The 15000-nt window shown below is 45.7% G+C and overlaps 1 protein-coding gene across 5 annotated transcripts in view; it reads right to left on the bottom strand.

Annotated features, from left to right (window-relative positions):
• The window catches only part of LOC113814607 (carbonic anhydrase 1), an 18303-nt gene that overhangs the window by 2218 nt on the left and 1085 nt on the right, over nucleotides 1-15000 (bottom strand). For all 5 annotated transcript variants that reach the window (XM_027366657.2, XM_070125519.1, XM_070125517.1 and 2 more), the window contains exons 2-7: nucleotides 14570-14658; nucleotides 14259-14303; nucleotides 4077-4244; nucleotides 3674-3821; nucleotides 1336-1508; nucleotides 637-803 (exon numbers count right to left, since the gene is read on the bottom strand). In XM_027366657.2, the coding sequence (XP_027222458.1) occupies nucleotides 637-803; nucleotides 1336-1508; nucleotides 3674-3821; nucleotides 4077-4244; nucleotides 14259-14303; nucleotides 14570-14657 (789 nt within the window). In that variant the 5' untranslated portion in view covers nucleotide 14658. The remainder of the gene's footprint in view (nucleotides 1-636; nucleotides 804-1335; nucleotides 1509-3673; nucleotides 3822-4076; nucleotides 4245-14258; nucleotides 14304-14569; nucleotides 14659-15000) is intronic.

The following is a 15000-nucleotide window of genomic DNA, read 5'->3' as shown; positions in this document are numbered from 1 at the left end:
TTTACCTCATTTCCATTTTTCTTTTTCATCGAGGAGATACACTTGAGAAGTTGGTGATAAATACAGCACACGTCTGAGAATCTGTCTTATGCTGCAAATAATTATCATCGACAGCGTGCCGATTTTCAAATTATGATTCTCACCAACTTATCAAATCCCAAATAATTATTCTTTTACCAGCCTGTCAACCTGTCAATCATTTGAGTCTCGACCTAACAGATCTAGTACCTATCATTATACTTCTCTGTCCCTCTTACTCATAATGACCTAAGGAAGCAATATGGCCCTTTTCGCCTGAATATAGATTTTATTTTCTAGCCTAAGGTATTTTACTTATACCCTCGATACTGGGTATGAGTACTGATAACTTTTATGTGCACTAGACTGACTCTGATACCATGATCCCCCTTTGGTTTTCCGTTCCGTCTGCGCTCGTCGTCGTTGGCCCAGTCTGATGTGGAGAAGCATCTTTGCTACAACGGCTGTATTGAAACGAAAAAATCTCCGCTTTGCCCCCACCCGTCTCTCCACCCCTTCCACTAATACTACCCACTCCCTCCACCCCTTCCACTAATACTACCCACTCCACTCTCTCCACCCCCCCCCCCTTCCACTCCCACTCCCTCCAACACCCACCTGACTACTCGAAAGGGAGATGGGCGTCTGAAAGAGGATCCACGTCACCACTTCGTTGCAGGTGGGCGTGGTCAAAGAGCCCTGGTAGCGGAAGAAGGTGTGTCTGTCCTCCTCCTCGGGCAAAAGGGCATCGAGGGGTATGCTGTAGTCTGGGTGGAATTCCATTCCTGAGGAGAGGAGAGGTCAGATAAATGATACGGGAATAGGGGAATCAGTTCATCATCTTCATCCATGTTATTTGTCTTGTTTATTAGCCTAGTTATCCAATATACTTGATTCGTATAATTTAATAATCTAATCAGGACAGTCGATCCCAATTTACTGCAACACCCATAATGCATCTAAGACGTTAATTCATATACACATTTACTTCAGAATGGATATCGCTGTAGTGTCTTTATTCGATAGATACACAGTATGTTAGCACACGGACGACTATCTACGTGTCCCTACGTGACTGGGAAAGCCTTTAAAAACCTTTACTCTTAAATTAATGGTTAAATACAGTCAACATAAAATCAAAGCAATTTTATATAGAACATATACTCTTGAAAGTAACAGTATTCCCCAGGCTAAAAATAATATCAATGGTATCAATTCTCTGCATCCGTTTCCCCATCTCTAAAGCAGCATACACAAATAGCAGCAGTTATAGTAGCAACATTTCTACAATTGGAAAAACAAACCCAAAAAACTCACCCAATTCGACGACCTCCTCGAGTGCGTCCACGACGGACTGGAGGCGCTCATTGTCACTGTCGTCGGCCTCGACCATCACCCCAAGCACCACCAGGCCGTCCTTATGTTTGAGGGCGTTTGCCAGAGTGCCATAGTCCTTCTTGAAGTGGACCAGGTGGATCTCGGCCGCGTATCTACGGATCGAGAGGGGTGTTCTTAGGTTGATTAAAAAAAAAAGTTTCATCTTTATGCGTGTGTTAAGGTATCAATACATTCGTTTCCAGTAAAGTTGGTATGTGCTAAGTGCATACCTTTCCTATTTGGACATATTAATCACAAGAAGAGACTATAGTGATAGGAAGATTGTATATAAAGAAAAAAAGGCTACGTGAACTTTGACCATTTTGACAAACCTTTAACCTTTTTGACGTCTCCATCATATTTGACATCTCATTCACAAAATAACTGTCCAATTTTTTACCATTGAGCTTGAAGGAGTTTGAGTACACGAGAGGTTAAAAGATATCCAATACGTTATGAAAAACATACGGAAACCAGTGAGAAAATGTGAACTACATGCTCACCTCATGTATCAAATTACCTAGGAGATAGGCAAACAATTTACCGAGATGGATGCGTCTCATTGTGTTACTTCGCGCACTCAGTATGTAAAGTAACGCACCCCAAACAAATATCGCGGATCCAGACATTTATCCTCCACGCTTGCAGATTGGGAAACTTGTGTTCACGTTATAGCAAGGATAAAGGCAAAATATGCTTTGTCAGTCATTATTATTCAAAACAACTGAATATGCTTAGGTCTGCCTCTGATTTTGCGTTTGGCGCCCTCTAACAACAGGATTTATTGGGTTTTAAGAATGGGAGGACGGGGGCATCGTGCCAGTGAGGGGGAAAATTTCCTGTCATCCAAATTTGATTGTAGATATTTAGGAGGAAGGACAAAGAGGACGATGTGAGGTGAGGTAGTGAATACTGTTAGGGCCCCTATGGGTGTTGTGGCACGATCGTAAGGCAGTGTGTAGTTCTGAGGAATAAAAGGGTGTATTGTATGACTCATCAGAAGAGGGAAAATGTGATGGAAGCGTGTCCTTTGGTGGATATAATGGAAGTGAAGTGTGGAGAAAGACGAAAGCCACTACTAACTTGGCTGAAATAATTACCTAGTTCATTAGCAATGGAGAGGATCATATATGTGATTATCTCGAATATGGAGGACAGGGGCTGGATGGGGATGATGTTTGCTTGATATTTTCTGAATCAGTTGCTAGATAGCTGATATAGATGTAGATGTAATTGAGGAGACATTTGTTCCAGCTAGTTGTTTTGCTGTTTTGATTTGGGTATTAAAGATGGGCAGATGCTTTTTTAAAGTAGATAAGGGCGGATTGATAGTTAAGATTGTCTCGTATAATATACGAGTTTCAGATGAAGTGCTTTAGTACAGTCCGAGTCTAGAGGTTTGGGGAATGGCTGTGTAGGCAGCTTTTAAGATTGTTGCTGAGAAAGCTTGTAATTTATCTGAAATGGATGATAATGTGGATGGAGGGTGAGGTATAGTAGCGAGTGAAGCAAGTTTTCCAGTCGGCTCTATCGAAGCACCATTTTAGAGGATTAGGAAGTTGGACATATGAAGTAGGAAAAAGAAGGATCGGAAAGTGATCGTCATAGGGTCAGTGGTCTAGAACTGATCAATGATAGGCCAAATACAGAGAAGGGGAACACAGAGGTCAAGGCATTAAAATGATTGTGTGCATGGCAAAATGTGTGGGGCGATCAAAATTAATGATAATGAGGTCAATTGCAGATAGGAAGTATTCTTGGGATCGACCACAGGATCTTGTGGTGAAATCGCCCCAAAGAGTGTGATGGCAGTTGAAATTGCCTATGATGAAAGGTGGATAAAGTTGAGTAAGTTAAGCTTTGAAGGCATTAAAGTCAATAGAAAGAGAAGGAGAAATGTAAACTGAAGTTACTGTGATCCAGCAGTGTAGATGCAGATAATGGTGCAAGGGATAGAGGTTTGGAATGAAGTTCTAGCGTATGGAGTTTTTTATGAGTGTTGAGGATAGGATAGATCAGGAGGATAGAAGTCAGCAGTCACTTTGGTTGTAGAGGTGGGATTAGTGGTATTGCAGGATGGTTCAGAGAAGAGTATTTTCTTAGGTCTCGCTTAGGAAGTTTTGGATGTCCTCTAGGGTTTCTGGAGGGGAATTGGGTAGAGAGGTTTGGGGAATGGAGGATTTTTTATGTGAAGAGTTGGTCTCTGCGAAGGTGCGTCGCGGTCTTCAACAATTACCCTTTCCCCTTTTCTCCCATAACACTGATATGCCAGACTAACCTGTCACCATCAAAGGTGTGTTCTGATCCCTTGGAGTCGTCACTGCCCCAATGGAAGTGGAAGTTACTGAAGACATACTCGCCCTCCAGCCCACCTCCTTTGATGAAAGGAAGTTTATTCATGTCCTTGGTAGTCCAGGTTGTCACCACTGCAAAATGAGATTGGTTGTTCTACCATAAAGTATATTCCCTCTACACCGATTTTTCATACTTTTGCAAGCAATATTATGCAACAGCTAATGACACAGATAGCATCCAAGCATCAACAAGTAACTGCGAACAGACGCAAGGACAGAATGTCAGAACTCTTTACAGAAAAGGCTGGTTCGGAAGACATGGTCGTTGTTAATAGACTAACATGCCACAAAGAGAAGGCCTTATTAAAAAAAAAATAAACAGCATACCTGTATGACCGTTGTTCTTCATTGTCACAGATGGAGGCGATACATCGTACCTTTCGAAGGTGAACGGCCGGCGCCCAGACCAGTGGGTCGTATTTTCTATCTTGAGGTCGACAGGTGACTGACTGTTTCCACCACATGTCGGGAATACCTCGTGCCAGAAGGCTGGACCTAAAGCGTGAAAAGATTACATATATGATCCATGTAACCTACATGTTGCAGATAAGTAGGAAACATGTTGCAGACAAGTAGGAATCAACTTGTATTAACTATTCCTTAGACTATTGCTGCAATTTGTGATGCTGAGCCAATACTCATAGGGTAAGAAAAGTAATAAATGAAATATGAATAAACGACAGTAATCTATCATAATGCTCAAAACTAATGCAGTTGATAAAAATTAACTTATTGCAGACATACTGTAATGGCAAAGGTTCAAAACATACAAACAGTTTTGAAAGGTTTGAAATCCATATTCTTGCACGACTCAAGACTCCATTTTCTTATTCTAAAATGACCCCATATGAGAGGTTGCACATTTATCAAATCAGTGCACTAAATCCTGCCATCCATCCAATCCCGCCCTAAAATCCTGCCATCCATCCAATCCCGCCCTAAAATCCTGCCATCCATCCAATCCCGCACTAAAATCCTGCCATCCATCCAATCCCGCACTAAAATCCTGCCATCCATCCAATCCCGCCCTAAAATCCTGCCATCCATCCAATCCCGCCCTAAAATCCTGCCATCCATCCAATCCCGCACTAAAATCCTGCCATCCATCCAATCCCGCACTAAAATCCTGCCATCCATCCAATCCCGCACTAAAATCCTGCCATCCATCCAATCCCGCACTAAAATCCTGCCATCCATCCAATCCCGCCCTAAAATCCTGCCATCCATCCAATCCCGCACTAAAATCCTGCCATCCATCCAATCCCGCCCTAAAATCCTGCCATCCATCCAATCCCGCCCTAAAATCCTGCCATCCATCCAATCCCGCCCTAAAATCCTAACATCCATCCAATCCCGCCCTAAAATCCTAACATCCATCCAATCCCGCCCTAAAATCCTAACATCCATCCAATCCCGCCCTAAAATCCTGCCATCCATCCAATCCCGCACTCAAATCCTGCCATCCATCCAATCCCGCACTAAAATCCTGCCATCCATCCAATCCCGCACTAAAATCCTGCCATCCATCCAATCCCGCACTAAAACCCTGCCATCCATCCAATCCCGCACTAAAACCCTGCCATCCATCCAATCCCGCACTAAAACCCTGCCATCCATCCAATCCCGCACTCAAATCCTGCCATCCATCCAATCCCGCACTAAAATCCTGCCATCCATCCAATCCCGCACTCAAATCCTGCCATCCATCCAATCCCGCACTAAAATCCTGCCACCCATCCAATCCCGCACTAAAATCCTGCCATCCATCCAATCCCGCACTCAAATCCTGCCATCCATCCAATCCCGCACTCAAATCCTGCCATCCATCCAATCCCGCACTCAAATCCTGCCATCCATCCAATCCCGCACTCAAATCCTGCCATCCATCCAATCCCGCACTAAACCCTGACATCCATCCAATCCCGCACTAAAATCCTGCCATCCATCCAATCCCGCACTAAAATCCTGCCATCCATCCAATCCCGCACTAAAATCCTGCCATCCATCCAATCCCGCCCTAAAATCCTAACATCCATCCAATCCACCACTAAAATCCTAACATCCATCCAATCCCGCCCTAAAATCCTGCCATCCATCCAATCCCGCACTCAAATCCTGCCATCCATCCAATCCCGCACTAAAATCCTGCCATCCATCCAATCCCGCCCTAAAATCCTGCCATCCATCCAATCCCGCCCTAAAATCCTAACATCCATCCAATCCCGCCCTAAAATCCTAACATCCATCCAATCCACCACTAAAATCGTAACATCCATCCAATCCCGCCCTAAAATCCTGCCATCCATCCAATCCCGCACTCAAATCCTGCCATCCATCCAATCCCGCACTAAAACCCTGCCATCCATCCAATCCCGCACTAAAATCCTGCCATCCATCCAATCCCGCACTAAAATCCTGCCATCCATCCAATCCCGCACTAAAACCCTGCCATCCATCCAATCCCGCACTCAAATCCTGCCATCCATCCAATCCCGCACTAAAATCCTGCCATCCATCCAATCCCGCACTAAAATCCTGCCATCCATCCAATCCCGCACTAAAATCCTGCCATCCATCCAATCCCGCACTAAAACCCTGCCATCCATCCAATCCCGCACTCAAATCCTGCCATCCATCCAATCCCGCACTAAAACCCTGCCATCCATCCAATCCCGCACTCAAATCCTGCCATCCATCCAATCCCGCACTAAAACCCTGCCATCCATCCAATCCCGCACTAAAATCCTGCCATCCATCCAATCCCGCACTAAAACCCTGCCATCCATCCAATCCCGCACTCAAATCCTGCCATCCATCCAATCCCGCACTAAAATCCTGCCATCCATCCAATCCCGCACTAAAATCCTGCCATCCATCCAATCCCGCACTAAAACCCTGCCATCCATCCAATCCCGCACTAAAACCCTGCCATCCATCCAATCCCGCACTAAAATCCTGCCATCCATCCAATCCCGCACTAAAACCCTGCCATCCATCCAATCCCGCACTAAAATCCTGCCATCCATCCAATCCCGCACTAAAACCCTGCCATCCATCCAATCCCGCACTAAAACCCTGCCATCCATCCAATCCCGCACTAAAACCCTGCCATCCATCCAATCCCGCACTAAAATCCTGCCATCCATCCAATCCCGCACTAAAATCCTGCCATCCATCCAATCCCGCACTAAAACCCTGCCATCCATCCAATCCCGCACTAAAATCCTGCCATCCATCCAATCCCGCACTAAAATCCTGCCATCCATCCAATCCCGCACTAAAATCCTGCCATCCATCCAATCCCGCACTAAAACCCTGCCATCCATCCAATCCCGCACTAAAATCCTGCCATCCATCCAATCCCGCACTAAAATCCTGCCATCCATCCAATCCCGCACTAAAATCCTGCCATCCATCCAATCCCGCACTAAAATCCTGCCATCCATCCAATCCCGCACTAAAATCCTGCCATCCATCCAATCCCGCACTAAAATCCTGACATCCATCCAATCCCGCACTAAAATCCTGACATCCATCCAATCCCGCACTAAAATCCTGACATCCATCCAATCCCGCCCTAAAATCCTGCCATCCATCCAGTCCCGCCCTAAAATCCTGCCATCCATCCAATCCCGCCCTAAAATCCTGCCATCCATCCAATCCCGCCCTAAAATCCTGCCATCCATCCAATCCCGCACTAAAATCCTGACATCCATCCAATCCCGCACCAAAATCCTGCCATCCATCCAATCCCGCCCGAAAATCCTGCCATCCATCCAATCCCGCCCTAAATTCCTGCCATCCATCCAATCCCGCCCTAAACCCTGACATCCAATCCAATCCTGCACTAAACCCTGACATCCATCCAATCCTGCACTAAACCCTGACATCCATCCAATCCTGCACTAAACCCTGACATCCATCCAATCCCGCACTAAACCCTTACATCCATCCAATCCCGCACTAAACCCTTACATCCAATCCAATCCTGCACTAAACCCTGACATCCATCCAATCCTGCACTAAACCCTGACATCCATCCAATCCTGCACTAAACCCTGACATCCATCCAATCCCGCACTAAACCCTTACATCCATCCAATCCCGCCCTAAAATCCTGCCATCCATCCAATCCTGCACTAAACCCTGACATTCATCCAATCCTGCACTAAACCCTGACATCCATCCAATCCTGCACTAAACCCTCACATCCATCCAATCCCGCCCTAAAATCCTGCCATCCATCCAATCCTGCACTAAACCCTGACATCCATCCAATCCTGTACTAAACCCTGACATCCATCCAATCCTGCACTAAACCCTGACATCCATCCAATCCTGCACTAAAGCCTCACATTCATCCAATCCTGCACTAAACCCTGACATCCATCCAATCCTGTACTAAACCCTCACATCCATCCAATCCTGCACTAAAGCCTCACATTCATCCAATCCTGCACTAAACCCTGACATCCAATCCAATCCCGCACTAAACCCTGACATCCATCCAATCCTGCACTAAACCCTCACATCCATCCAATCCTGCACTAAACCCTCACATCCATCCAATCCTGCACTAAACCCTCACATCCATCCAATCCTGCACTAAACCCTCACATCCATCCAATCCTGCACTAAACCCTCACATCCATCCAATCCTGCACTAAACCCTCACATCCATCCAATCCTGCACTAAACCCTGACATCCAATCCAATCCTGCACTAAACCCTCACATCCATCCAATCCTGCACTAAACCCTCACATCCATCCAATCCTGCACTAAACCCTCACATCCATCCAATCCTGCACTAAACCCTCACATTCATCCAATCCTGCACTAAACCCTGACATCCAATCCAATCCCGCACTAAACCCTGACATCCATCCAATCCTGCACTAAACCCTGACATCCAATCCATTCCTGCACTAAACCCTGACATCCAATCCATTCCTGCACTAAACCCTGACATCCAATCCAAACCTGCACTAAACCCTGACATCCATCCAATCCTGCACTAAACCCTGACATCCAATCCATTCCTGCACTAAACCCTGACATCCATCCAATCCTGCACTAAACCCTGACATCCATCCAATCCTGCACTAAACCCTGACATCCATCCAATCCTGCACTAAACCCTGACATCCATCCAATCCCGCACTAAACCCTGACATCCATCCAATCCTGCACTAAACCTTGACATTCATCCAATCCCGCACTAAACCCTGACATCCAATCCAATCCCGCACTAAACCCTGACATCCAATCCAATCCCGCACTAAACCCTGACATCCAATCCAATCCCGCACTAAACCCTGACATCCATCCAATCCCGCACTAAACCCTGACATTCATCCAATCCCGCACTAAACCCTGACATCCATCCAATCCCGCACTAAACCCTGACATCCATCCAATCCTGCACTAAACCCTGACATCCATCCAATCCCGCACTAAACCCTGACATCCATCCAATCCCGCACTAAACCCTGACATCCAATCCAATCCCGCACTAAACCCTGACATCCATCAAATCCTGCACTAAACCCTGACATCCAATCCAATCCTGCACTAAACCCTGACATCCAATCCAATCCCGCACTAAACCCTCACATCCATCCAATCCTGCACTAAACCCTCACATCCATCCAATCCTGCACTAAACCCTGACATTCATCCAATCCTGCACTAAACCCTGACATTCATCCAATCCTGCACTAAACCCTGACATCCATCCAATCCTGCACTAAACCCTGGCATCCATCCAATCCTGCACTAAACCCTGACATCCATCCAATCCTGCACTAAACCCTGACATCCATCCAATCCTGCACTAAACCCTGACATCCATCCAATCCTGCACTAAACCCTGACATCCAATCCAATCCTGCACTAAACCCTGACATCCAATCCAATCCTGCACTAAACCCTGACATCCAATCCAATCCTGCACTAAACCCTGACATCCATCCAATCCTGCACTAAACCCTGACATCCATCCAATCCTGCACTAAACCCTGACATCCATCCAATCCCGCACTAAACCCTGACATCCATCCAATCCTGCACTAAACCCTGACATCCATCCAATCCTGCACTAAACCCTGACATCCATCCAATCCTGCACTAAACCCTGACATCCATCCAATCCTGCACTAAACCCTGACATCCATCCAATCCTGCACTAAACCCTGACATCCATCCAATCCCGCACTAATTCCTGACATCCATCCAATCCCGCACTAAACCCTGACATCCATCCAATCCTGCACTAAACCCTGACATCCATCCAATCCCGCACTAAAATCCTGACATCCATCCAATCCCGCACTAAAATCCTGCCATCCATCCAATCCTGCACTAAACCCTGACATCCATCCAATCCCGCACTAAACCCTGACATCCATCCAATCCCGCACTAAACCCTGCCATCCATCCAATCCCGCACTAAAATCCTGCCATCCATCCAATCCTGCACTAAACCCTGCCATCCATCCAATCCCGCACTAAACCCTGACATCCAATCCAATCCCGCACTAAAACCCTGCCATCCATCCAATCCCGCACTAAAACCCTGCCATCCATCCAATCCTGCACTAAACCCTCACATCCATCCAATCCTGCACTAAACCCTGACATCCATCCAATCCTGCACTAAATCCTGACATCCATCCAATCCTGCACTAAATCCTGACATCCATCCAATCCTGCACTAAATCCTGACATCCATTCAATCCTGCACTAAACCCTGACATCCATCCAATCCTGCACTAAACCCTGACATCCATCCAATCCCGCACTAAACCCTGACATCCAATCCAATCCTGCACTAAACCCTGACATCCATCCAATCCTGCACTAAACCCTGACATCCAATCCAATCCTGCACTAAACCCTGACATCCAATCCAATCCTGCACTAAACCCTGACATCCATCCAATCCCGCACTAAACCCTGGCATCCATCCAATCCCGCACTAAACCCTGGCATCCATCCAATCCCGCACTAAACCCTGGCATCCATCCAATCCCGCACTAAACCCTGACATCCATCCAATCCCGCACTAATTCCTGACATCCATCCAATCCCGCACTAATTCCTGACATCCATCCAATCCCGCACTAATTCCTGACATCCATCCAATCCCGCACTAATTCCTGACATCCATCCAATCCCGCACTAATTCCTGACATCCATCCAATCCCGCACTAAAATCCTACCATCCATCCAATCCCGCACTAAAATCCTGCCATCCATCCAATCCCGCACTAAAATCCTACCATCCATCCAATCCCGCACTAAAACCCTGCCATCCATCCAATCCCACACTAAAATCCTACCATCCATCCAATCCCGCACTAAAATCCTGCCATCCATCCAATCCCGCACTAAAATCCTGCCATCCATCCAATCCCGCACTAAAATCCTGCCATCCATCCAATCCCGCACTAAAATCCTGCCATCCATCCAATCCCGCACTAAAACCCTGCCATCCATCCAATCCCGCACTAAAACCCTGCCATCCATCCAATCCCGCACTAAAATCCTGCCATCCATCCAATCCCGCACTAAAATCCTGCCATCCATCCAATCCCGCACTAAAATCCTGCCATCCATCCAATCCCGCACTAAAATCCTGCCATCCATCCAATCCCGCACTAAAATCCTGCCATCCATCCAATCCCGCACTAAAATCCTGCCATCCATCCAATCCCGCACTAAAATCCTGCCATCCATCCAATCCCGCCCTAAAATCCTACCATCCATCCAATCCCGCACTAAAATCCTGCCATCCATCCAATCCCGCACTAAAATCCTGCCATCCATCCAATCCCGCACTAAAATCCTGCCATCCATCCAATCCCGCACTAAAATCCTGCCATCCATCCAATCCCGCACTAAAATCCTGCCATCCATCCAATCCCGCACTAAAATCCTGCCATCCATCCAATCCCGCACTAAAATCCTGCCATCCATCCAATCCCGCACTAAAATCCTGCCATCCATCCAATCCCGCACTAAAATCCTGCCATCCATCCAATCCCGCACTAAAATCGTGCCATGCATCCAATCCCGCACTAAAATCCTGCCATCCATCCAATCCCGCACTAAAATCCTACCATCCATCCAATCCCGCACTAAAACCCTGCCATCCATCCAATCCCACACTAAAATCCTACCATCCATCCAATCCCGCACTAAAATCCTGACATCCATCCAATCCTGCACTAAACCCTGACATCCATCCAATCCTGCACTAAACCCTGACATCCATCCAATCCTGCACTAAACCCTGACATCCATCCAATCCTGCACTAAACCCTGACATCCATCCAATCCCGCACTAAATCCTTTTTCATCTTTTCCAGTGGTGATTCGAGTGTCGCACGGCTCGCGATGCCTAAAACCTGTCTCGAGACACACCACTAAGCTCCGCCCAGTGGCTATAGTTAACGATTGGCTGTTTTACTGTACTGGTTATCTGCAACTGGTACTCAGTATTTTGAAATATATCCTTGATGCCTTTTGATATCCCATGTGTGTGTGTGTGTGTGTGTGTGTGTGTTTGTGTGTAACTGTGTGTGTGTGTGTAACTGTGTGTGTGTGTGTGTGTGTGTAACTGTGTGTGTGTGTGTGTGTGTGTGTAACTGTGTGTGTGTGTGTGTGTGTGTGTGTAACTGTGTGTGTGTGTGTGTGTGTGTGTGTGTGTGTGTGTGTAACTGTGTGTGTGTGTGTGTGTGTGTAACTGTGTGTGTGTGTGTGTGTGTGTAACTGTGTGTGTGTGTGTGTGTGTGTGTGTATGTGTGTGTGTGTGTGTGTGTGTGCAAGTGTGTAAGTGTGTGTTTGTATGTGTAACTGTGTGTGTGTGTGTGTGTAACTGTGTGTCTGTATGTGTAACTCTGTGTGTGTGTGTGTGCCTTTGTGTATAACTGTGTGTGTGTGTGTGTGCCTTTGTGTATAACTGTGTGTCTGTGTGTGTAACTGTGTGTGTGTGTGTGTAACTGTGTGTGTGTGTGTGTGTGTAACTGTGTGTGTGTGTGTGTGTGTGTGTAACTGTGTGTGTGTGTGTGTGTGTGCGTGTAACTGTGTGTCTGTGTGTGTGTGTGTGTGTGTTTGTGTGTGTGTGTGTGTGTGTAACTGTCTGTGTGTGTGTAACTGTGTGTGTGTGTGTGTGTGTGTGTAACTGTCTGTGTGTGTGTAACTGTCTGTGTGTGTGTAACTGTCTGTGTGTGTGTAACTGTCTGTGTGTGTGTAACTGTCTGTGTGTGTGTAACTGTCTGTGTGTGTGTAACTGTCTGTGTGTGTGTAACTGTCTGTGTGTGTGTAACTGTCTGTGTGTGTGTAACTGTCTGTGTGTGTGTAACTGTCTGTGTGTGTGTAACTGTCTGTGTGTGTGTAACTGTCTGTGTGTGTGTAACTGTCTGTGTGTGTGTAACTGTCTGTGTGTGTGTAACTGTCTGTGTGTGTGTAACTGTCTGTGTGTGTGTAACTGTCTGTGTGTGTGTAACTGTCTGTGTGTGTGTAACTGTCTGTGTGTGTGTAACTGTCTGTGTGTGTGTAACTGTCTGTGTGTGTGTAACTGTCTGTGTGTGTGTAACTGTCTGTGTGTGTGTAACTGTCTGTGTGTGTGTAACTGTCTGTGTGTGTGTAACTGTCTGTGTGTGTGTAACTGTCTGTGTGTGTGTAACTGTCTGTGTGTGTGTAACTGTCTGTGTGTGTGTAACTGTCTGTGTGTGTGTAACTGTCTGTGTGTGTGTAACTGTCTGTGTGTGTGTAACTGTCTGTGTGTGTGTAACTGTCTGTGTGTGTGTAACTGTCTGTGTGTGTGTAACTGTCTGTGTGTGTGTAACTGTCTGTGTGTGTGTAACTGTCTGTGTGTGTGTAACTGTCTGTGTGTGTGTAACTGTCTGTGTGTGTGTAACTGTCTGTGTGTGTGTAACTGTCTGTGTGTGTGTAACTGTCTGTGTGTGTGTAACTGTCTGTGTGTGTGTAACTGTCTGTGTGTGTAACTGTCTGTGTGTGTAACTGTCTGTGTGTGTAACTGTCTGTGTGTGTAACTGTCTGTGTGTGTAACTGTCTGTGTGTGTGTGTAACTGTGTGTGTGTGTGTGTAACTGTGTGTGTGTGTGTGTAACTGTGTGTTTGTGTGTGTAGGCATGAGTGTAGGCATGCGTGTATGGATGAATATGTAAACGGTTTCAAGTATGTTTTCCTATAGGTATGGATAAACGAACAAATGATGTACGACTTATTAAGCATGTATAATTCATATCTTACCCGACTGTTTTCTGATGAAACGATCGAGGATCACGCACGTACATTTCTCTCCTATAATCTATTTATTTTTATCTATGTGCTTCTCACCCTCCCTTTCTCCCTCCGTTTACCCAGGCTTCTTGTGAGGTGCTTTCTCCTTTCTCGCTGACTTGCAACACCCTCTTTGAAATGCTACGAAAAACAATATTTAATAACTTAATGTTTTAAATTAGTTTTTACTGCGCACTCACCGTTAATTCCTTCGTAACTCCAAATCGGGTTACCAGCGAGACCAACTGTGTAAAAAGATAAGATATATGTAGCGGTTTTCAAGGATAAAGGTTTCTCAATCAGCAAATCAATTATCTACTGTAATATGAAAATGGAAAAAAATAAACTATACAACATTATAGCAAGCACTATAGATAGAGAGTAGCGTGAATTATACAACCTAATTATATATATATATATATATATATATATATATATATATATATATATATATATATATATATATATATAGGGAGGAAGCAAAGCGAATACTAATACGACATTAGTATACCTGAAGGGGATGGTTCGCCCAGTGGGACGGCATACACGCCCGCCTCCAGGATCAGCGACAATGCCACCAGTACGTTCAGTGAAGCCATTCTGCGCAAGGAAAATCTTGATAAGATCTAGAAACTGAAGGTCAAAAACACACTGCTTTAAAAGGATATTTGATTCATTAAATCTTCGTTCTTTTTTCTCGTCTTATCTGAGGTCAGTCCATGAACTTTGGGGCCGACAACATGCGAAGTTTTTTTTTTGAGCTAGTTGTTCATAGGTATGTACGCAGGAGCTTATCTGTCAAGGCACGAGGAAACAGCGCCAATACTATCAACGTTGTATAGTGACATCCAATTTATAGAACGCATTAACGATTTAGAGCCTAATAGGATGACAAATTTTGGAAGATAAAAAAACAGACGTGTGTTGTATCACAACACTGTT

This window comes from Penaeus vannamei, chromosome 9 (genome assembly GCF_042767895.1).
Source record: "Penaeus vannamei isolate JL-2024 chromosome 9, ASM4276789v1, whole genome shotgun sequence".
In the NCBI taxonomy this organism is placed as follows: Eukaryota; Metazoa; Arthropoda; class Malacostraca; order Decapoda; family Penaeidae; genus Penaeus; species Penaeus vannamei.
Note: the sequence above shows the minus strand (reverse complement) of the source record. Positions and strands in the feature narration are given on the sequence as shown.